The sequence below is a fragment of the Homarus americanus genome, unplaced genomic scaffold (assembly GCF_018991925.1).
Source record: "Homarus americanus isolate GMGI-L3 unplaced genomic scaffold, GMGI_Hamer_2.0 scaffold23578, whole genome shotgun sequence".
Classification (NCBI taxonomy): Eukaryota; Metazoa; Arthropoda; class Malacostraca; order Decapoda; family Nephropidae; genus Homarus; species Homarus americanus.
Window position 1 is genome coordinate 7,178,203 of NW_024733231.1, and position 25,032 is coordinate 7,203,234.

Genomic DNA, 25,032 nt, shown 5'->3' on the forward strand with positions numbered 1-25,032 from the left:
GTCTAATGCCACATGGTTCATTTGTAACAGTCTCCTTGTATTCCTGGAGCCAGTAGGTTTGGTCTTGGGTATATATTTATCAAGTAGTTCACTTTACTGGCTATGATGTTCGGTGTAATGTCTGTATTCTTGTATCTCAGCGAGACAGGCCAGTGAATACCCCTTCTCCTCCCTCATCCCATCATAATCGCCCATTGCTTTGTCAAATTAAGGATTTGAAGTTACTTTGGTTTAATAAGCTACAATTACACCCTACAATGAGTAAGTCTCTCCCCTTATATTTAATTTTTTACCACTTTGATTCTTCAAAAACATCCTCCCCCTGCACCCTCACATGGCTGGTTCTAAGGTCTTGCCTAGCATAGATAACCACACCCCTCTAGTAAGTTGCTCAAGAAAGGTTCATAAATGAGTTAATCCATCTATATTGAACTCAGTCCTCCAGGTCAATTCTCCTGTTCTTGAACAGCAGTTCTACAACACCTAGTATATTGAGTTGAAGTACCTTGAGTAATGTTTCACACTCCACTCTCTTATCAAGGAACATGTCAGTATTAGTTTATACGACTTTAAAGCTGGAAATAGTCCTCGGTAACATCTTTGATCTTTTTAGTGGGCCTCCCTCCATTCTCAGCAGCTGCCTCGTTTACTAAACTCACCATATTTTGTGAGGTCTGGTCACAGATAACATTGTTTGCATAATGCTTGCCTCCTCCTGGGTGGGAGGTTGAGGGGTGTCCCGCTTTCCCCTGGTTATGTACTGGTGCACTTGAATCCACTATTCTACCCTTGTATATAACCCATCCACATCCATCCTTGAGTTTCATCGATTCTTCCATCTTCTGTTTCAAGCAGCTCAGGAGTTCTTTGTACTGTTCCCTCTGCATTACTGTGCAATCCGGGTTTATGAATGTCCCAAAATGCTTCGTTCCTTGTTAAGTTTTTTGCCTGCCAAATAACTTCATATTTTCTTTCCTCATCCTCTAGTGTGCTCCTGAGAGGGTGGGGCTTATTCTCATGCCTTTGTCCTAGCCTCCTCACTTCATAAGGGGTAGATGACAGGTGTAGAACCTCTGCACAAATACAGTAGTCTGAAACGCCATCTTATCCTGTGTTTTCCTACTTTCACTTCCTCCGGCTGACTCTCAGCGACTCCAAACACAGATGTAATGTTCCTGCACTTGATTCATTCCCGGTGTTCCTCCTCTCCCATATCAGTAAGCCTACTAGTTAGCAACTTTTCAACACACTTCTGTGGAGTTTCTAGCTGCTGCAGGACTTGTAAAAAAACCCACATTACTCCCCATCATCTTCTGTGATCCTGCTGCAACCTGAGCATAGCTCTTATTCACTACTCCCTCTATTCTATCAGCTACTTCCTCATTCTTAGTGAGGATACTCTTTCCCAACTTGGTATAGTTTGGCAACCAACAAGGATCTATTTTTATCTCTATGAATCTCTCTTCCTTATTATCTGCAATAGCCACGTTTACTTTGGTTATACAGTCAGGGTTAACCTTTTGGCTGTGGGAGGTTACTTTAAGCTGAATAAAATTGTTTGGCAATAGCCAGAATAAAATGGTAAGTGCAGGAATTGCAGCAAAAGGGTTAAGTGCCCAAATATAAACACTTGATAATGATGCCGATAGATAAACATTTTAACCTTTCTTCTGACTCCAGCTTACTTATTGCTAAAGTTACTGTGCAACTTATAGAATAAAAAGAATTGACAATGAATACATAAATAGGTGCCCAAGGAAGATGTGTTGCCTCCTATAGCAGTTGAACTTGCTGATGAAGCTGGGGGGTTGGTGTTCCCACTCCACTGTGGCATCGTCCTTCGTCCTGAGAACTGCCCCGAGAAGCTCCGTAATAAGCTGTCTGAGCTAAAGAATCTTCAAGCCAGGTTTGTCACTATTCATGTGCTGTGTACAGTATATGCTTTTGTCCCTCCTGGACAGGGCCTTGTTCAGTATTTATGGCTACCCAGTCTTGAGTCAGTGAATTGGATATTAACTTGTATTCAACTTAACATTTTGAATCGTGTACAATGTTAATACTTTGTTCTTTCTGGTGTTGTTAAAAACTGCTTGTATTTCTTTTACATATCTTCAGATTAGCAGCAGAAGAAAGTACACCATATACAGAAGTGAATAGGACTTGTCCACTATGCCTTGTTCCCCTCAAATCCTTGTTGAACCTTGAACTACACATGGCCAGCACTGCACACATGTATGAAGAACGTAGACTTGAAAAATCCAGCTCCTCAATGGTACAAGATGATGAAGTCTGAACAGTGGGGTCAGGTATTATATTAATTAGTTAGGATGACCTTTTTTATTCAGTTTTCCAAGATTCACAATAGCTTTATGCTTTGTTTGCTTACTTATTTAGCAGTTTCAGATGCCAGAACCTTTTTTTGCTGTGTAATTGATTTTTTTTTTATAATTTTAAGTATACTGCAATTATTAAATCACTTGGAGGCTACTTGCTCTCCAGTATTGTTTCTAAATGAAAAAAAAAGTAATTTATAAGATTTACTTAATTATTTGATTCAGGCTACAAAGAGAGGAAATAAATTAGAAAAAAATGCATAAACACTAGGAAATCAGAATTCTGTTGTACATGGGTAGGTATGTGTTGAGTGATAACTCTAGTAATACTGACTACTTACTAGGGATTCCAGGTTCTCAAACGACCTATTATGTCAGCCAGGGTTGATCTGTTAGTCCATTTTATATTGCCTAATCTCTTCCCTCCCACCTCAAATGAAGGAGATTTGATACTTCTGTTGCCCTCTGGAGGTTGGAGATCCTATTACAGCCATGCCTGTCTGGTCATGACACATATCATAACAAGTCTACTATCCACATTCTTAGCCAATCTACCAATTTGTATTTATTCCCTTACTGACCAACAGAAAACTGCCTGTGTAATGGTTCTGGGGAGTTAGTCTTTGTTTATTTTTATGGAATACAGTATTTTTAGTTTTTATTAATTTTTTATTACTATTATTTTGGCCCCCAGGCCCTGATGTGGGTCATTGACCTGTGCCCTGATGGGCTAATCCAGTAAAAAAAAAATTGAGCTAGCCCTTCCTCGCAATATATTATTCACCTATATACAGTAGTGTGATACAGGTTCTGGTACTGTTCATCCCTGGGGTCTATAATTGTGTACATATACAATTGATATGGAAACCTTATGCTTTAATATTGCAAACATTTCAGAATGTTCATAATACTGTATTTACACTTATTGGAATCATCTGAGATTTTAGGATCAATCCTTATATGTAGTTTAACCAAGACATTATTTTATTTTATTTAGTGTTATTTTATGCCCTTTGCCTAAAGTTCAATATGGAAGAAAACTTGGTCAAGGGCACTTGGATGTCAATCACCAGAATGCTGTCACTAATAAGGATAAACCCACCAGAATCTTCTTTGAGTTTGTACATTGAGTATCAGTGGCATTTGGCTCTTAAGTGATTATCATGCCATTTCATAGGAAGGGTGTGAAGATATGCTCAAACAGTCACTATTACAACAAGTCTAGGTTATGAAAATGATGACCGTACCCACAATGTGGTATGAAAGCAGGGAGTGCTTTATGTCTCTTTCTCTCTAAAACTTGGGTATTGTGCTTTATGGGAAATATTAAAATGTGTGAACCACTAGTTCCTGCAGCCATACCTTGACCCTGTTAATTCCCCCAGATGTAGATGCTGTGGCCATATATGAAAAAAAAAAATCAACATGAGCATTTTTTTTCTCCTTTTAATTTTTAAAAGATAAAGTAGTCTACGTGAGGAAAGTTTCCCAGTGTGACTTGTTTTCTTTACTACCAGCAATGAAGTTTAAATTTTGTTCATTATTTATGGCTTGCAACTAGTTGGTTTACACATAGATTTGAAGAGGCTCCATGTGTTAATTACTGTCACAATTTATAAATAAAACTCCTTGTACTGTAATCACTTTCCTTTCACTTACCGGTAGCTTTGAGTCATGTGTTACTGGGCATGGCCTTTGGGTCTGACATACTTTGGAACACATTGACACACTATTGGTGGATTCTTGGGACACATTAATTCGTGTGCTGACAGACCCTCACGGTACTGGTGGTCCAGCAGTTTTGTGCTTATCTCTCACTACTGTTTCCTGGTTTCAATCACTAGCCTGGGACAGATGTGAGGGTGTTATCCAGTATAACACTACCAATTATGGCAGGTTTCCTCCAGGTATTCCAGTTTCTTCCAGTGCTAACACTGGACAATAAAGAACTCTCATATACAAACAGACTCTCTAGAAATGTTGAACTTGAGTCCCAATCCAAGGACTACCTGTGGTCTGAATTAGTGGATTTAGTGACTCATACCTTGCACAAACTACCCTATTTAAGTTCAACTAATTTAACTTTCCTTAAAAATAGATAAATAGTTTAACAACTCGATTCTAACAACATAATGTGTGCAAACTTGTGTCTCACACCCGGAGTTTTAATCAACATCTTCCATTGAAGAAGGTCATTGTGTCGACAACTACAGTTTTAAACGCGAAGAACCCCACACTGCACCGCATGACGGAGAGAGGCAGCAGAAAAACAAACTACAGTATGGTAATAATATTGGAATTTAAAAATGTGGCTGTTAGCTGGTCTACCTTAACTTATTTGTAATTGTTTTATTGGATATTTATAGTAAATAGAATTAATGAACAAAGAAAAGCATAATGATAATTTAATAATCTTTTTTTTTTACAGTAATGTTTTTATGGCCAATATGAAATTTTCCAGAAACATGTGTTTTGTTTTACTGTCAAGTGCAAGCTCATTCAGCTGCTGGAGTCATCCCATCTTACAAATACTGGTACTAATCAGATAAGCAAATTTAATAATTTATTCAACATTTTAAAAATTTTGTGGGGTTTTGTTTGGAACATATAAAGGGGAATTTTCTAGGTTCTTAATCTTAAAATGGATAGAGCCAAATTTCACTGGCAGGACATCGTCACTAAACTTTATGCAACATATATTAATAAAGTAAGTGTGTTTAAGATAAATAAATCGACTTTTTTAGCAGTTTTGTAAGTGAGTTTTTGCCTGGAAAATATCATTCTTATCCTCGCCAATTAATGGTACTAAAAACAACTATGTTGATAATCATCCATGTACAGTCTTATATTTGGCGCCAGTGTTTGTCATCTCCGGCATGCCAACCACACGAGTAAGGCGACCCAAAATGCATCAGCGAAGGTGGACAGGCTGACCAACCCTACCTTCGACGGTCCCACACAGAGGGTAAGAGGTTCGAGCAATTAAAACAGCTTGAAGGAACGACTTCTACTTGTGGGTTTTTTGTCGAAGGGGGAAGGAGGGTGATTAAAATTCCGGGTGTAGAATTTCCCAAGAAAGATAGCTGAAAATGGGTGAAATTACTTCAAAGTCCATCAGCAAGACTGATTATTGTGTTACTTTTTTATCTCAGATTCTTATTATGCCCGTTGAGTAAGGTCATATATTTTTTTAATTGGTCTGTTGAGAACAGACCAATGTGTGAAGTTTACCATCTTAAACCCACAGACTGACAGACAAAATGTTAGTTTATCCACAGGTGGTGGTTGGTAATGTGAGACATATTTGCATTACAGTTTTCTAAATATAAAATAGGTTGATTAATATGGCTCATATTAAAACATTTTATTAACAAGTTACCACTATAAAAATAAATCCAGAAGCATATTAAATATGCATTATTTTCAAGTTTGGTGCTCTTGTTTAAAAATTTGTTTGTTTCAATAAATGTATTGAAATGCTGGTAATCAATGAAAAGTGTAAGTGGGTCCCACTGACAGTAAACTGATTACAAAGCCTTGAGTACACAAGGATGCAGTGATTGGTATCCTCACTTATCAAACTATAAAGTTAGATACCCATCCACAGGTGGGTGACCTGTGGGTGCTCAGACATGAACCAGCAACACTCCACCTTGATAATCACAACTTTAAAAGTATTTGATGTTTGTATTTCTGAGTGAGCTGATCAATTGTAAGTCCAGTGTTGAACAGCCTTGACACCATTATAAAGTAGGTGAGGGCAGAAACACGAGCCACAGTGGTTAATAATATTAATACAAACTGCAAGTTATTTAAAGGATAGGAAAGTTTGCCTCTGAGCTACAATTTTCCTTTGTATTTCATAAATAATCTACAAGCAGCAGAACCACCTGGAAATCTTGTATAACATCAATGCCAGTGCTTTATTTATTTTTCCATTATAAAAGAAAATGAGTAGGATCATTCAAGATTCATCCAGATCCTGAAATGGAAAAAAACTTAGTCTGAAAGAACTGAAGTGATCAACCTCTTCTATCCGTCACTCCATTACAGCCTGAGTAGATTTTGAAAGTAATGACTATACATTGTACACCTTACTATACCTTACTTTCCTAACAAATTATGAATGAGGAACACTAGTAATTCACTTCTTCACTTTGGGTTTGCGTGGCATCTTGACAGGTCTGAGGTAGGGGTTGTCCAACTCGGCATCTTGTGTTTCGTTCATTCTGTCCTTCTCCTGAAAACAATTATTTGAGATTAAATAATGATTGAGGAATACTTCTGTATGAAAACAAAATATCATGACAAACTGTTTCTTCATGAAAGTATAACAGAACATAAATTAGGCCTAGTAGCATTTTCAAGATAAAGATTCACAACTATCATGGAGTGGCATAGTACCAGCTAATAGAAATAAAAAATATATTTCAAACAAAAATAAGTTTGTTTGCATTTTGGTCCAAGGAAATATTCAAATCAAGTGCCCCTGGGGCAGCCACATCCCCTGGCCCTCACTCTACCAGGTTGAGTGAGGTGTTAATTATGTTCTGGTTATATTTCAACTCCCATGTGCAAAAATAAAAGAAATAATTATCATAAGGTCACAAACATGAAGGGAATAAACATTTCTTTGTACGGGGGAGCAGAGTGTGGGAGCCCCATTGCTGAGGGTCGGCAGAGGCAGTGTACCAGTTGGGCTGCATGGCAAGGCTTGAGGCCACCCAGCCAGCATCTATGCAAATGGCAGTTGTGTAGATAATGAGTCATAGCAAGCTTGATATTTGAGATAAAAGAGTGGGATTTGCTGCATTAGCATTTTAAATAAATTATCTACAGTTTTATATGAGTAATCATGATAAAATAATCATTTCTATACTGTATGTAAGAGTGAGTAAAACAAAAAAAATTTTTACACAATAAAAATGTTTATACACCACTTTATACCTTCTTTATTTCATGTGATTACAATATGAAATTAATTGTTATGAGAAATGTACATTAAAAAACAAAACAAAAAAATAGTTATAGGGGAAAAGTTGCGTAAAAGTTAATATTTCACTGTGCACTTCACTCTTAACGTCATTGTCTCTCTATCACTCGCAATTGTTCAATCATAATCGTCAAGTACTCTCATCATTAGTTCTGGGACATTTCCCAGCTTCACAGTGCTGTACTTAGCATGAACAAGGCGATTGAATCTAGTTTTAGTGGGGGTACGGGTAGTGCACACTTGTGAGGATGGTGAGTAAGCCACCCTGGGATGGCTGAGATGCCACATGAACCAATTTGTGGCCAAACAGATACTGGCCATCTCTGGCAGACAAGTAGGGAATGACCTTCCTATTAAACTATACAGCTGCAACACCACAAGATGTGGTACATGTATTATATAAGAGAAAAGCCTTTTATTGATTCTCACGTGATTTGGGTCCCCTTCTTCATGAACCATTCTTCTCTTCTTTGTTCTTGTTCTCTCCTCCTCCTCTTCAAACACTTGGTCCCTGGGCATAAGAGCATCCAAGTATGACTTGGAGTTGGGTGTCACACCTACAACTGAAGGTGGAGGAAAGTTTAATTTAGTCAAAACAATCATGCAGGATATTCAGACACATTAATGATAATGTACAGTATACCTGTACTGGCATTACACAAATTAATTTTAATCAATTGAAGATTCTATTGTGCTTGAGAATATTAATATCGGTACCATAAAAGACAGGTAAATCTAAAATACTTCTTATGAATAGATTAACCCTCTTGTACGCAAAATAAGTTTTAATGGCACAATTAGCGCCACCAATGCTACCCAAAGTTCTTGAGGGGGTTAAGCAACAATATTTTATTACCTGTTAGAAATTACTGTACAGGTGCTCCTCTACTTACGAACGAGATAAATTCCCGAGGCTTGTTTGTAAGTCCAACTTTACTCTTGTAGATACCAAACATATTGTAAAAAAATGAAAAGACTGGATATTTAGTACAGCTATGCCCTTTAATACAGCCTTAAAACCGAGCTCACTCTTCTCTTAGGTAATATTTGTTCTATTTGGAATTTCCTTCAAAATAATCCAGTCTGATCCACATTAAACACCTGTTCTGGCAGGTAACCCCCCCCTCAGTGATGATGTTTGTATCTCTGAAAGTTTGTAAGTTGAACGTTCTTGAGTACTGTAGAAGAGCAACTAGATACAGTTGTACTGTTTATTATCTGGTTATCTATCTATTTTCATGATTTTTTCTTTTCCCCACTTTTAGTAATGGGTGTTGCTGGCTAGTGTACTGTATATGTCAGGGTAAACAAACCAGATTTGGAGCCTTGTGGGGGGGATACTTAGTCAGATATGTCTCATAAACTTGTAAGTGGTATAGGTTGATCCAGCCTAACATGAGAAGTAATAACTTGAGCAATAAAACAATGTACTGTACATCTTTTCAAGAAGTTGAAAGGAGACAGAGATCAAGAAAGAAATACACACACACAGATTGTCAACATTATACTCAATACATCAACATGTAGCTTCTATATAGTGGCTTCATATCCTATACTTGAAGAGCTACAAAGAGATTTTGTGAAGAAGGAATGACATGCAGCAAGTGTTCAACTGTAGCAAGGTATGTGATTAACCCTTACACAACAGCTATTGTCACTGGAAGCTGGCTATCATCAATGAAAGTTGGTTGTAAGGAGGTGGCTATCAATGAAAGTTGGTTGTAAGGAGGTGGCTATCAGTGAAAGTTGGTTGTAAGGAGGTGGCTATCAGTGAAAGTTGGTTGTAAGGAGGTGGCTATCAGTGAAAGTTGGTTGTAAGGAGGTGGCTATCGGTGAAAGTTGGTTGTAAGGAGGTGGCTATCGCTATCAGTGAAAGTTGGTTGTAAGGAGGTGGCTATCAGTGAAAGTTGGTTGTAAGGAGGTGGCTATCAGTGAAAGTTGGTTGTAAGGAGGTGGCTATCAGTGAAAGTTGGTTGTAAGGAGGTGGCTATCAGTGAAAGTTGGTTGTAAGGTGGCTATCAGTGAAAGTTGGTTGTAAGGAGGTGGCTATCAGTGAAAGTTGGTTGTGGAGTTAGTTGGAGAGATGGCGGTCATCCTCGGCAGATGCTTCATGCTGCTTGTGTTTTGTTTTTATGCATATAGGGGAATCCAGGATAGAAGATGAGGAAGATGTAGTGTGTATTGTTTTGTATTTTGATATATATTTGGAGCACAGTATAATACTAACGCATAAATTCCTTATCATCAGTGAAGAAAAGGTTCTGTGTATCGCTGGTTTTGGCGGCAAATTTGGTTAATGCTCTCTCTATGTCTCTCTTCTGAGCAGCGGCCTTTTCTCGGATAGCCTCATATTCTGTCACTGGCTGCTTGTACGTGTGCGAAAAACTGAAAACGAGGAAAAAATAATATCAATCATATTAAGAAGACTACGTACTACTTAATTTTCTACCTACAGTATATAACATTTTGAGTTTCTAATACAAAAGTAAAAGTCAGCAGTTTTTTGCTGGTTTTCAACTAATGTGACCAAGTTTAAGTAAATAGTCCATGACTTTGAGGTTTATTGAAATCCTCCAGCACAATGAAAAAAAATTTATAAAAATAAACTGTTCACATTGGCTACTTCGGTTGCCTGTGACTTAATTTCTGGAAATTAAAGGAAAAGTTTTCAGACAATTTTCAGATATCTATATTGGCTTCTGAAAAATTAAAAAGTTATTCAAACCATTAATTTCTGTGTGTACAGTTCAGGTACAACACACCTTTATCTTTGCAAAAATTTTTTTTTTTTTTTTTTTTTTAAATCCTAATTTAGACATCTGTGGCTATTTCCCCATAATGAGGAAAATTTTAAGAGGACTAATGATGCTTATTCTTTGGAGACCATCTCCTTGATAGTGGAAATTATGAAAGACTGACAAAACACCCAAGCCAGAAACCCCTTCATGTGTGCACAGTACTACAGGAAATGTGACATACTGTACCAGTAAGTGTGAGTATCAGGAAATGGAGGAAGATGATCAGGAATGTGTTGTGGATGAGACTTCTTATCACCAACTTGTAGTACATTGTGTTGCTTCAGGTCCACTTGTTGGGCCGGAGCAGCGATAACGACTCTGTTCTGGCGAAGTCTGAAGGCCTGTGTATAAAAATATTTAATAAATTACAATAAAAAATTATTTATTAATTTATCTATAACCTTGTCCTACTACCCTATACTACCAACTGAAGGACTAAAATAGAAGTTCCAATTTATGATCTGAGAAGGAATAAGTGACATGTAAGATGTAAACCACAGATACACACTGACTTACCAGAGAGCCTCAACATATTTCACACCAAGGTACATTATTAAGACATAAAGACCTACTCCAAGCAGCCTTCCCACCCAATGGATTCAAGATGTAAGATTCAATTCTGTTTGTTTAAAAAAAGTCTAAACTGCAACATGGTGCCAAATGGATCCATGAATAACCGGAAACTATTTTGTTAAGGGATAGCTTGGTGTGTGTGTCCAGTAACCATACAAGTCAACCCTCAGTGTGTATTAAGGTCACATTCCTAAAAAATGTTGTGGCTATGGAATCTGGAGAAAGCCTAAAATATAAGCCTGGCATAATTTAGTATTAGTTTAACCAGGTGGTGAAGCCCAGGAGAAAGTGGCCTTACAAGTTGGTCAAAAGTTAGTAGAATATGAAGGAAACATCAACACTCACTTGTAATCCTTCAATACTAATGCCCATATCTATTAGAGCCATAACCACATCACCAACGACTGGCTCCGTCCGATACGCCTGTTCACAAAATGCTTTACTGCTACGACCAATTTCACTGATTACTGAAAGAAAAATTAATTAAATTCACAAACAATATTTGAGTAATGTAATGAGAAAATATATATATATATATATATATATATATATATATATATATATATATATATATATATATATATATATATATATATATATATATATATATATATATATATATATATATATATATATATATATATATATATATATATATATATATATGTACGTCTGAAGCAAATTATTATGATGCTAGGTTTTACAACAAGATACCTGTAGCATCCTCCACAAGCTTCTTGCTGCGAGTCTTATGTCTGAAGTATTACCCGTAAATTATCCTACCATGCCTGACCTAAAATAAAATGATATACTTCTATCCTATAATAGGTTTGATTGGTTTATCTTATCTGTGTGTCGACTTAGATTAGCATTCTAGATGGAAAGGTTGACCAATTAATTATAAAAACTATTAAATCCTCTTGAGGTAGAAGGAAGTTATCGTGGATAATCTATAAAGATTTTCCAACCCAGCTTATTTCACTTGAAGATTAACCACCCTAATGCTAACTTAATCTCATCCCCCCCCCACCCCCCAAACAGTGTTATGGTGGTAAATCTTTAGGTGAAATAAGCTGGGTTGGAAAATCTTCTGGTGATCCATTAACTTCAATAGAAATAATTCACTTAAGTTGCTGGTTGACCCGGTCGCTTGTTCTAAAGTATTACCGAATATTGATTACTTTACTCACAGCTCTGCAGCATCTCCGTGAGTGTGCCCATGGCAGCCTTTTCAGCATAGAGGAAGCCAGACTCCTGTACGATGCCTCCCACGGCCGAAGCTAAAGTCTTCCTCCGCGGGTTAACAGTTGCTGGTATTTCAACTACACCCGTGGGTAATGCTGCCATAGTCTGCATTTGTGATTTAAATTTGAACACAGCCCACAAAAAACGATAATGAATGGTTGTTGCTCAGAGTCTGACACAAATACGTCCACCTTGCCCTTCTCAACTTAAGTGATCCTGGATATAATTGTTTATTAAGTCGATAGTTTACTAACTGGTATATATTAATTTTAGATAATAATAGATGCAATTATATTCATATATTCGAATGGATTATTCGTGAATTATGAAATGTCTGATATACTGATAAAGTTAGTTGTAATGTCAACTTAATGGTTATCGTTTAAACGAATAAATTCTAATATTAATGAATATTATCCTACATTTAATTAAATAACAAGATTTTATTAATATCTGAATTATGTGGAGATCAATGAACTACTGTCATGAGAAAAAACCTTTGGCCTCTGGAGCGAAGGCAGAATATGATACGGCAGAACAAAAAGCTACAATGGAAGGAAGATAATCCCATAAGTTTCTGAACATTATCGTTAAGAGTTATTTACGATATATTGTGGGATAATTTACTAATTACATAGATATGATCCCTCACATAAACATATCTGCTACTAAACCGTTTGTTCTCCAGCCTCACTTAACGAACAGAGACGACCAACCACATACACACAACATTAATCTTACTTTCTTTTAATTATCTCACCATATATCAGCTAACTAGCTGTTCGGCCGATTAAACTATTCTTTGTTACTTTATTACACGTGAAACAAATTTGCTTAAAATGCAGCGACAATACAGCGTAACGTGTTTATCCCACTACTATATCATGGGTTCGAGTGTGGCCGAGACGCACTCGGTGCCGTCATAAAGTCTGAAGATTGTTCCAAGAGTTCATAACTCATACTCCAAAAACATTGCCCTAACAATTTTGTCAACTTGTGGCTTCTTCAAACTGAAGGTGTGACATCAAGTGAAGCTTTTAAGGATTGTATATCAGCATCGATAAATATATACCCAAGACCAAACCCAGTGCTTCTAGGAATACGAGGGGATCCCTACACATGAACCATGCGGCGGTCGACAAAATTAAGAAGAAAACCCAGAAATTCAAGACGTGGGTTGGGTCAAACGATGAGCAAGACAGGAGGATGTATGCAAGAGCCAGAAACCAAGCAAAGATAGAGTGTAGGAGGGCTGAAAAGGAGTTCCAGAGGCTGGTTGCACGCGAGGTCAAGTCAAACCCAAAGGCGTTTTACCGCTATGCAAAGTCGAAATTGAAAACGCGAGTAGGAGTATCAGACCTGAGGCTTGAAGATGGTAGTTACGCAGATTCTGACCAGGATAAAGCTGAGGCATTGAACAGCTTCTTTTCCTCAGTGTTCACAAGAGAGGATGCAACTAACCTTCCTGCGTTTGAGGACAGACGGTTCGACACAGCACTGACCCACATTGTGTTCACAGAAGAGGGTATTAGAAATAAACTGTCCAGGCTAAAGGTCCATAAGAGTCCCGGACCTGACATGGCGCATCCTAGAGTGCTAAGAGAGTTGTGCAACGAGCTTGCAGAGCCCCTGAAGATTCTGTTTTGTAAATGCCTGGATGAACAAATGGTCCCCAGTGAATGGAAAGTGGCTTATGTGAGTCCTATCTTCAAGAAGGGCGATAGTCACTCCACGAACAACTATAGACCGGTGAGCCTGACCAGCATAATATGTAAAGTACTGGAGAGTATTATCAGAGATGCCGTGATGGAACATCTACTACGAAACAACCTTGTTAAAGATTGCCAACACGGTTCTATGCCGGGACGCTCTTGCTTAACACAATTGCTCAAGGTATTGGATATTTGGACCCATATTCTAGAACGGGGTGGTAATATCGACAATATTTACCTAGATTTTGCCAAGGCTTTCGACAGTGTACCCCACGAAAGGCTGAAAATCAAACTGGAAGGGTACGGAATTCGGGGAAATGTCCTAGCGTGGATAGAAGATTTTCTACATGACCGCAAGCAGTGTGTGGTGATTAATGGCACGAAATCGTCATCTGTACCTGTAACAAGTGTGGTGATTAATACATCTGTACCAGTGGGGGCAGTGTATTGGGCCCGCTGTTGTTTGTTTGTTTCATAAATGACATGCCTGACGTTGTACACTCCTCCATACAAATGTTTGCCGATGATGGCAAGTTATTTCGGGAAATTAAGAACCAAGCGGACTGTGAAGAGCTGCAGAAGGACCTCTGTGGGCTCCAGGAATGGTCGAAGAAATGGCTGCTGAGATTCAATGTCACGAAGTGTAAGAGGATGCACCTGGGGCGTACCAACGGTAAGGAGGCGTATCATATGTCCCAACGGGATGAAGAAAATGCACTAGTTGAGACTGTGTGTGAGAAGGACCTAGGTGTGTATGTTGACAATGAGCTGAAGTTCTCGGGCCATTGTGAGAAGAAGGTAAATCAGGCAAATAAATTATTGGGTCTTATAAGAAGGTCGTTCAGATATCTAGACGGTCCGTCCCTCGTGACGATCTTCAGGAGTGAAGTGCTTCCCCATCTGGAGTACTGTCACCCCATCTGGTCCCCGAGATATGCTAGGGACTGTCAGTTGGTTGAAAATGTTCAAAGGAGGGCCACCAGACTGGTGCCTGCACTTCGGCACCTCAGCTACCCTGAGAGATTGGAGCGCCTGAACTTGCCTCGCTTATACTACAGACGGGCAAGGGGGGACCTAGTTGAGGTGTATAAGCATCTCAGGGGGCACTACTCAGTTGAGTGTCCTTACTTGGAGCTGGCGGACGCTCGCCCCACAAGGGGTCACAGCTCAAGATTGAAGAAGCCGCAAGTCCAGAAAACCGTGAGGGCAAACTTCTTCGGAGTGAGGGTTGTAAACTCTTGGAACACTCTACCAGAAAGTGTTGTGACGGCACCGAGTGTGAGCTCTTTCAAGACCAGACTTGACCAACACTGGAGCGGGTTCAGGTACATTCAGGAGCCGGTGCATGCCCAGTACTTGCCAACAGTGCGTGACAGAGACGTGACCGATCGCCCAAGCGGCTAACGAGCCGACCAGTGGCGAAGAGGATAAAAGAAAAAAAAAATCGATATATTTTATATCGTGAATCAATGTGAAATTGCATAAGGATTTTACTGATATAATTTTTATTTATACTGTATATAGTATAGTGGGTGTTGAGAGTGAGCGCTGCAAGTGTTCACTGCTAGTGCTGCTGTAAACAAACTGCTGAGGGAAGATGTCCTGGGCTCCCTGGTCGAATATTCTTAAATCGTGAACAATCTACTACTTTACTAAACCTGTCATCTGTATGGGATAATTAACCCTTATGTTAGTGTAAGTGTGTGCAGTAGTCAAGATATATTGGTGATAATACCTTAGTATTATCTACGTTGGAATACCTGTATTTTATACATCACGGGTATACCAGCCATACAGTATTTTATTATTGCTTTAATTTATTATTTACCTGCCTTAGTTTTGGTAACCATGGAGCAGACGGCGAACACCAGAACACATTGTTCGATTTCGTTTACTTTTTGGGTTTTATTTTGCTTTTAATTGCCCCACAATTCTTTCAAGACCAGAGTTGATAAGCACTGTGGCCAGAAAACTGTGAGGGTAAACTTTTTCGCAGTGACGGCACCGAGTGTGAGCTCTTTCAAGACCAGACTTATAATATCCGAGCAGGTTAGGACTCGTAGCAAAGGATTTAAGTTGGATAAGTTTAGGTTTAGGAGGGAGATAGGAAGGAACTGGTTCACAAATAGGGTGGTGGACGAATGGATCAAGCTTAGCAACTTTGTAGTAAGTGCTGGAACGCTGGAAAGTTTTAAAAGGAGGCTAGATAGATTCATGGATGATAGAGAGTGGTAGTAACTCTCGACAGGAGCTGCCATGCACAGGCCAACCGGCCTATTGTAGACTCCTTATGGTCTTATGTAACACTGGAGCAGGTTCAGGTACATTCAGGAGCCGGTGCATGCCCAGTACTTGCCAACAGTGTGTAATAGAGACGTGACTGATCCCCCAAGTGGCTAACAAGCCGGTGAAGAGGATAAAAGTAAAATTTAATTTACCTATTAGGTTAGGTTAGCTTGAGTGGGGCAATTACAAGCAAATTTACCACTTTTTTCCAGACCTAACCAACCAAAGAAACCTACTGAACCTTACCCAACTTCCTAGCCTGGGAGAGGACCCCCCCCCCCTCCATATTAAACAGAAAGTACTTACTTACTTTTAAGAGAATAAGGTTAATGAAATGAAATAATGGACTAAACTGATTTTTAGAATGTGATAAAAGAGCTCCAGAATGTTGAGGACTCCTCTGGTGGCTGAGACTCCCGATTTGTGTAGTAGCCATTTGTTTTTTGGTTATATTTTGTAATACATTTATATTATGTTGGTTTTTCAGTTAAGACATGTCTCTGTACGATGACATCGATACTGACAAAGCCTCGGGTGCTTCAGGATGGGCATCTGGCATCAAGCTCATGCATAATCAGCTGGCATTTAAAAAAGCGACCATCACAACAGTACGTATGAGATACCTTGAGTAACATCTTATGTCTGAAATTATAACATATAAGTTTTCGAGATAATACGTGTGACCGCAGAATATTTCACCTGATGATTAAACACCTTACTGCTAACCTAATCTAATCAAACCCCTCCAGGTAACATTAGGACATTTAGTCACATGAAATAAGCTGAGGTGTCTAATCTTCAGGTGATTCAATGGTTATGGTAGATATTTTAGAATAGAATAAAATAGTATTGTATCAGGCAACATTACAACTCACAATTATTCAGAAAATGCATAAAACTGGTCGATATTCCCAGGTATATATAAATAATACTTAAAACGTGAATTTCTCTCGAGCGATTTATCATTCTTCATGCAGCCAAAGCGGGACCAGACGCGTCGAGTATCTGGCACCAAACTACCACCAGTGATTGACCTGAAATCTCGACGGGAAGACGATGAAAACACTCCGCCTCTTCTCTTTCCGGGCCAGAAGGTTAGTCAGTCACCTGTGAGTCTGTTATATCCTGAAGCTTATTAGTCAGTCACCTGTGAGGCTGTTATATCCTGAAGCTTATTATTAAATTTTTAAGCTTATTAGTCAGTCATCTGTGTCTGTTATATCTTGAGTTTATTATTATATTTTTAAGCTTATTAGTCAGTCATCTGTGAGTCTGTTATATCCTGAAGCTTATTATTATATTTTTAAGCTTATTAGTCAGTCATCTGTAAGTCTGTTATATTCTGAAGCTTATTATTATATTTTTAAGCTTATTAGTCAGTCATCTGTAAGTCTGTTATATTCTGAAGCTTATTACTATAGTTTTAAGCTTATTAGTCAGTCATCTGTGAGTGTTATATTCTGAAAGTTATTAGTCAGTTATCTATGAGTCTGTTATTATATTCTTAGGCTTAATTTTTAGTCATTTGTCGTGAGTCTGTCATATTCACTGTTAGGTTTGTCCAACAACAGTACAGTATTATTGAGGAAGAGAACAAGACATTAGACAAAAACCCCAGTTTACTATTTAATTTTTTATTGAGGTTTTTGATGATTTGTGTCTGAATTGTAAAAATAAAAACGTATGGATGGTTGAATAGTTTAGTAAATACAGGCAGTCCCTGACTTACGACGGGGTTAGGGACCCAAATCCAGGTTGTAAGTCGAATTGGTCGTAAGTCGAAAATGCGAAAATAATACATAGAAAATCTAAAATGGGTGTCTCGTTTTCTTCTCAGCACCACAAAACTCTCACTTTTAAGCTTGCCAGCCATTTCAAAGGGAATTACAAACGAAAATTTTGTCAGTACACAGCGCAATCACTAACGTCGGGACTCGAAAATACGTAATTTGAAAAAATTTCGTACGACTGGGGCGGTTGTATGTCCTGGTGGTCGTAAGTCGAGTAGGTCGTAAGTCGAGGAGTGGCTGTAATAACTATTTCTTCTTTCTTGTAGCAAGAGTTTGGGAGAGCCACATCGGTGAATCCCTCATACGTCGGTTCCAGCGATCCAGAGTGGAAGTTTATCAATGAGTACGACCCGTTATGGCCCAATGACTACGAGAAGGTTGTCAAAGGTAGTGCCGAGTGAATCTGTTATTATGTCTGTCTTTCCATACTGTCTAGGGTCCCATCTGTGCACAAAACACTTGGAGAAATTTGTTTTGTCTTGATATTAATGGTGAGGTAAATAGTAATATAGAGCTTTGTTGAGGATACACATGATTTAGAAGTGTTAGTGTAATTTATCACAGTTAATGAATTATATGGATTATATGAAGATTAGACACCCCAGCTTATTTTGCTGTAAGACTAACTACCCAAGTGCAAATCTAACATAACCTAATCTAACTGAATCTAATCTAACAATCTTAGATAACCTATTCTATCCTAATTTCATCTAATCTAACCTAACAGTCTAATTCAACCTAACCTCTCCCCCCTTCCCATATATCCAGGTAGCATTAGGGTGTTAAATCATCAGGTGGAATAAGCTGGAAACCTAACCTTCATGTGATCCCCATAATGATAAAATGGGACCTAAATTCACCACCACAGCTTTTAATTTTTGTTCTTCAGAGTCAGAATGAGTAGTTAACAGCATATTCCGAGGTACTCTTTGACAGTAGAGGAAAAACAAAAGTGAGTGGATTTATTTACATATTAATTAGGAGGTCATGGTGTATATTTTGGTGATTCAAGTCCTCAGAGATATTTGGAGTGTGTGTGTTCGCATGTACTGTATTGCATTTTGACTTATGTGTACAATACGATAATATCAATTGCTTTCAGAAATGAGAGAAAAGAGAGATCGAGAGGAAGAGGAGACAAGAATTAAGGAGAGAGAGGAAAGAGAAAGGAAAAGAAGAGAAAGGTAAGGCCATATGTTTATTTATTTATTATTATTTATTTTGTTCAACCTTTGATCGAGATGCTTAATAAAACCTCATGTTAGCCAGAATAAAGTAGCTAAATATGACACTACTCATTAAAGAGTTATTAGTCTTGTTAAAAATATATCTTAGAACTCTTAAAACTGTGTGCGGGTTTACATGAACGATAACTTGGGAGTTATCTGGTCAAGCAAATACTACATTGTGTATTTTGCGTGATTTAGTCTCTCTTCTCTTCTTTTTATCTTTGTAAGATCTCATCTGTAAGAGAGTTTTTTAGTATTAAAACTAGATTTGTTATAAGTATTAAGAGATGAAGATGCCCAACCTATTTTAACCTTAACTCTATCTAGACTGTACATTCATTATCATTATCCCAGAAGACTTGAGATTTTTATAATTCAAGTCCATGCTGGCTACACCTTGTTCCCAGGATTGCTATTGAGTAACTGATGACTTGAAAACACTGGGGAATTTATTTGAGATGATAATGTCTGGCAAATTTCCATGGCTCATACACTATTCGTCCATTTAAAACTTTGGCACGAATTACAAGATGTTTATGCTGCTTCACGAACCCAAGATTCAGACTCATGAATCCAAAGCATTTACAAAATAATACATCAATGTCTACTGTACCGGGTTCATGAGGCTGAATCTCTGGGTTCATACAGCAGCAGAAGAAGCCCTCGACAGGACTTTTATTTGCGACTGTACATCATAATGTAAAAGGCCCTGGCATGAGAAGTTTATTATAGTCTACATAGGGTTAAATGGTGGTCATTAATAGTGGTAATTTAATATCCCTTGCTTTCCATTTATGAGCATATGATGAGGAAATGGGGAAACCTTATCTGTTAGTTTACTGTTTGGTTTGGTTATGTTAGATTAGGTTTTCTTACTGTAGAGATGTACAATGATAATTACAATTCATTAAGTAAATTCTAACACGCCCAGAGTGAAAATATGACGGAAGACTTTAAAATGATCACAGCATTTTAAACTTATCCTCTCAACAGGAATATTAATAATTGTATTCAGAATTTATCAATACTGTAACCAAATTAAGACAACCTAACATTTTTAAGTACACTTTGTCCTATACAGGTGCTCCCCGATTTACGATGGGGTTAGGGACCCAAATCCAGGTCGTAAGTCCGAATGGTCGTAAGTCCGACATAGATAAAAAAAAAATCAATTTTTTTTTTTAAATTACAATGAAATACAGTACAGTAAAAGTAATAAATAATGAGGAATGGATTCAGTGTGACTGAGCACTTACCTTTAATGTAATCAGCTGAATGCACATGGGGCCCCCATAATTTTCTAATTATACATGGAGACTACACTAAATGGAAACGTTTCGGTATAGAAAATGCGTACGTCATTTGAAAAAATAAATGGTCACAACTGCGGCGGTTGTAAGTCCCAACGGTCGTAAGTCCAAGCAGTCGTAAGTCGGGGACTACCTGCATGTATATACAGCACTATGCATAATCACTCTCAGGCAGTGAATGACCAAAACTCCATATTTTGGGGGGAATGTACTACAGTAATGATTTATTGTATAGAGAGAATTTACCAAAAGTGATTATTAACTCATTTTAAAGTGTTGGGATTTTATAATTTTTTGTTGTTGGGGTTTTATAATTTTTTGTTGTTGGGGTTTTATAATTTTTTGTTGTTGGGGTTTAATAATTTTTGTTGTTGGGGTTTTATAATTTTTTGCTGTTGGGGTTTTGTAATTTTTTGTTGTTGGGGTTTTATAATTTTGTCCTTACTGTCTTGATATCAGAGGAGGATCAGAAGAGGCGACAGGTTTTGCCCGGCTTAGAGAACCAGAGGAGGAAGAAGAGGAAGAGGAGCGACCGAGAAGAGGTAAAAAATTAAGTACTGTACTAAGCATTAAACTGAGAAACAAAAGGGATCATTAAGCTGGGACACAAAAGAGGTTATTAAGCTGGGAAACAAAAGGGATCATTAAGCTGGGAAACAAAAGAAAGACATTAGGGAAACAAAAGAAGACATTTAGATGGGAAACAACAAAAAAGGGGCATTAACCTGGGAAAAAAGGACATTAGGGAAACAAAAGAAGACATTTAGATGGGAAACAAAAAAGGGACATTAAGCTGGGAAACAAAAGAGTAGTGTTGGTAATATTTACACCCATTGAGACAGCTTAACATTATATATGTCTGGTGATATAAAGTATAGCATTGTTTTTAACGTGAAATTTTATGTGGTTGAGAATTTGGGTAAAGAACAAGATCAATGTGAGGAAGAATTTTAACACCATTCAGAAATTTAGTTGGTAGGTGTAACTAGATGTTGTTGAGATAAATAAATAGTTGGTTGAGTTTGACCTGTGTATCCCCCCCCCAGGTTGATTAAATATACCTCATTTCAGTGTTTTTTGTGTAGTCTAAAAATTTTATATGTACTGTACTTATATTCCAAGGTATGTGTACTATAAAACAATTACTACTTGTACACTCTTGATAATCTATCTGTCTCCTGTTTTTTATCTTTACTTTAGAGGTATTATTTGGTTTATATCTGGTGTGAGCTGGTGTGTATCTGTAGTGTATCCATACCTTCTCTGACTTGTCATTAAAACCCTGTTGGTTCACAAATATCCAACAATAATGTGGAGATAAACTTGCCTTATTTCACCCAGTCTGGATATGTGATGTTGGGGCCACATGGTAGACATATCACATTAACTCATTAGCTAAGCATTTGAGTGACCTGTTTCCTGCATTTAACTACAATTATTTCAGCTACGATTGTGTATATTTTTTATTTAACAGGTGCAGGTGCTGCCATTGCACCCCCTCCATCACTGGGAGCAGATGATGGAGCTCTTGCTGGGGTTCCCTCAAATAAAGGACCAAACTTTAGTGGTATTGGGAGTACAATTGCTGCAAAAATTATGGCAAAATACGGTTTTAAGGTAAGTTATGTTGTAATGCATGATGTACAGAAGCTAAAACAACTATCTGTGCAGGTGGGGGTCGATATGCTCCGAAATTTAGCATGTGACTAGTGACAGCCCTCATATACCAAAATTTATCTCCCATGGTCTCATATTGTTTCCCACAAAGTATACTCAGATAGTTGTTTTAGCTGCTGTACATCTGGAATGAATACCAATACATGTAGTTACAATATATTTAAAGTGCTTTATTAGATAAACTTCATCAATGGGAATAAATAATAATATGAATTGCTGTGTAACCTACAGATTGTTGAACACTGTGAAGTGGAGAAAATTATACTTAAACAACACCATCTTATGTACAGTGGTGAGTGAGAATTGAATGCTAACTGTCTTCTCCGTTGTCCATCTTTTAGGAGGGTCAAGGACTTGGTAAGAGTGAGCAGGGTATTGTCCGAGCCCTGGAGGTAGAAAAAACGAGCAAGCGGGGCGGTCGGATTGTTTTGGAACGTGAAGATTCCCCCGGACCACCCACCATGCCTCCTCCAGTTGCCCTGCCACCCCCACGTACACCACAGTCCGACAAGCCCGAGGCAAAGATGGCGCATATATTACGTAATCCATCCAAGGTGGCGCTTCTCAGGGTAAGTTAATATATCAACCACACCGAGGATAATTTAACTAGCCACACATCTCGTCTAAATTAAATATCCCCCCCATGTCTATTTAATGAACATGTTTGAGGCTGTGGGATCAATGGAAAATTTAATATATCTGCTCAGTATTTTCACAGTATCTATATTTTCTCCCTCATGGTATCAAAGCTAGTTCCTGTGTGACCCCTCAGGACAATATCCCATACATTCCTCAAACTCTTCCTTTACTCTTGTTCACAATTTTATCATCATTGGGTGAATTGTAATGTCTGTAAAAGAAAAGAATTTGTCTCTCTAAATCTGTTAAATTTCCCGTACTTTTCACATACCATCTTGTTGTTTTATTGTTTCTTTGCAGCCATATTAGTGGATGGTAAATTGAGGATGTTTGACTGAATGTAAAGGGAATTAACATTGTTTGTGTTAGTATTGGTTGCTTGGTGAGGCTGTGTTGTGTCTCTACAGGTATCAGTATTAAGCAGTGTGGTAATATTTTGTTTTTTGTATGTTAGTCACTGTCATTTGTATTATGTTCCAATAGATTTTCATTAAGCTCTGCCTCTCTGCTTGTATATCTCATGTCTGTCTTCCTATCAAAATGCAATAGCCAAACCTAACCAAATAAGACCTATATAGTCTTCACAGACCTAACTTAACCTACTTAACCATGAATGAGCTAAAATAATGTAACCCCTATCACTTAACATAATGCACCTAACCTATCCCAACTAAGGTGGCACAAGTGGACACAGAAAAGCCATTAATCGGGATCTCTTACATCTCCAGAATATGGTCGGGCCGGGTGAGGTGGACGATGAGTTAGAGCCGGAGGTCCGCGAGGAATGCAATGGCAAATACGGGGCTGTCGTTCAAGTGGTCATCTTCGAGATCCCACGAGCCGTACCTGAGGAAGCCGTGCGCATTTTTGTCGAGTTCCAGAGAGTTGAATCAGCCATTAAGGGTGAGCAAAGGATTATTATTTCTGTATGATTATTTTGTCATTTATGATGGTAGTGAAAAGAAAAGCAAAATATAGCACTGTATAGGAGGTGTTTCTGTTTGATATTTTTGGCTATTCCTGTTATTTCTCAGGCTTTTCTTTCATCAGTCTCCTCTATTATTTAACCTTCTTCATCGCCTTTACATTTCCATAATTTAGCCAAGTGTTTATACTGTACTGTATATGTAAGCTTTTTAAGGCTGTTATAATTGTTTACCTTCATATTTCAGCTGTTATTGATTTGAATGGGCGATTCTTTGGTGGGCGTCAAGTTAAGGCTGGCTTCTATGACCACGAAGACTTCAAGGCGTACAAACTCAATGAACGTTGTGACTAACCGACACACATCAGTCCAAGCACAACATAACATTTTTCCACATGGGTTGCCTCTCTGTTGTCGTTGTTGCTTTGGATTTGCTGGTTGTCAACACCTGGGTCGTTACGTCCTTAGCAAATTTGAATTTTGGGCAGTGAGGTCATTTCTACTTCAGTGTTTGAAAGTCAAGCTACAAAGAGAAAAAATTTTGTAATACTGACAATTAGATACCATTGTCTAAGTACTTTTTATGTCTGAAGTATATTTTTTCCTTTCTGAAATGTCTTGTCAGACATATAAATAAACAGAAAGTGTTATATCATATTGTTTCCTTTATCCGGTTTATGAAGGTGGATATAGTGAAGTGACAGTAATTGTAGTGTCTGTAAAAAAAGTATTATACCATATCAGGACTTCACAAACTGCACTGACTATTTCAAGAGTTGCACAGAATTCTGAAAACACATACAACAGTTTTATAAGCAGGACACTTGTTGGCACTGGACACACATAAGGTCTTGTGTCAATGTTACTGGGGTTAGGTTTGGACAGTGGATGTTCTAGCTAATCAAAGATGTAAGAACCTAGCTAGCTACCTAACCCCTGCTTATTTCACCTCATAATTAAACACCCGAATGTGAAATGAGGGGTTAGGTTAGCTTAGCATTAGGGTGTTTATTCATCAGGTTGTACCAACATTAAGGAGGCATATGACATGTCCTAGCGGGATGAAAAAACGGCATAAACAGAGACTGAATGTGAAAAGGACCTGTGTGTGTATGTTGACAACGAAATGAAGTAATCGGGCCATTGTGAGAAGAAGGTGAATCAAGCAACTAAGCTAAGGTCATTCAGATATCTAGATGGTCCGTCCCTCATAAAGCTCTTCAAGAGTGAGGTGCTTTCCCGTCTGGTCCCCGAGATATGCTGAGACTCAGTTGATTAGGTGCAAAGGATGAGCACCAGATTGGTGCCTACACTACGGCACCTCGGTTACCCAGAAGGATTAGAACACCTGCAGTTGCCTAGCTTATACTATAGACAGGCAAGGAGTGACTTAATAGAAGTTTATAAACCTTTCAGGATGTTCTTACCTGGAGCTGGCGGATGCCCGCTCCACTAGGGGTCGCATATCTAGATGGTCCATCTACAAGTACATATCTGAACGACTTTCTTATAAGACCTACTA

The 25,032-nt window shown here is 38.1% G+C and overlaps 2 protein-coding genes across 3 annotated transcripts; one reads left to right on the forward strand and one right to left on the reverse strand.

Annotated features, from left to right (window-relative positions):
• Positions 1-5,685: 5,685 nt before the first annotated feature.
• Positions 5,686-12,152, reverse strand: LOC121869663 (transcription initiation factor TFIID subunit 8-like). Its single transcript, XM_042371198.1, has 6 exons — positions 11,888-12,152; positions 11,043-11,164; positions 10,311-10,465; positions 9,554-9,711; positions 7,756-7,889; positions 5,686-6,573 (listed from the first exon to the last, which is right to left on the reverse strand). Exons 1-6 carry the CDS (start codon positions 12,051-12,053, stop codon positions 6,478-6,480), a joined length of 831 nt encoding a protein of 276 aa, XP_042227132.1. The 5' UTR covers positions 12,054-12,152; the 3' UTR covers positions 5,686-6,477.
• A 3,049-nt stretch (positions 12,153-15,201) lies between these two features.
• Positions 15,202-24,162, forward strand: LOC121869664 (splicing factor 45-like). 2 transcript variants are annotated; one of them, XM_042371200.1, is made up of 10 exons: positions 15,202-15,343; positions 16,428-16,548; positions 16,918-17,034; positions 17,997-18,117; positions 18,833-18,914; positions 20,729-20,811; positions 21,744-21,886; positions 22,288-22,515; positions 23,314-23,488; positions 23,758-24,162. In XM_042371200.1, exons 2-10 carry the CDS (start codon positions 16,435-16,437, stop codon positions 23,862-23,864), a joined length of 1,170 nt encoding a protein of 389 aa, XP_042227134.1. In that variant the 5' UTR covers positions 15,202-15,343; positions 16,428-16,434; the 3' UTR covers positions 23,865-24,162. The 2 variants fall into 2 exon arrangements, with proteins under 2 accessions (XP_042227134.1, XP_042227133.1); XM_042371199.1 differs by having other exon boundaries at positions 15,203-15,349.
• Positions 24,163-25,032: the final 870 nt, after the last annotated feature.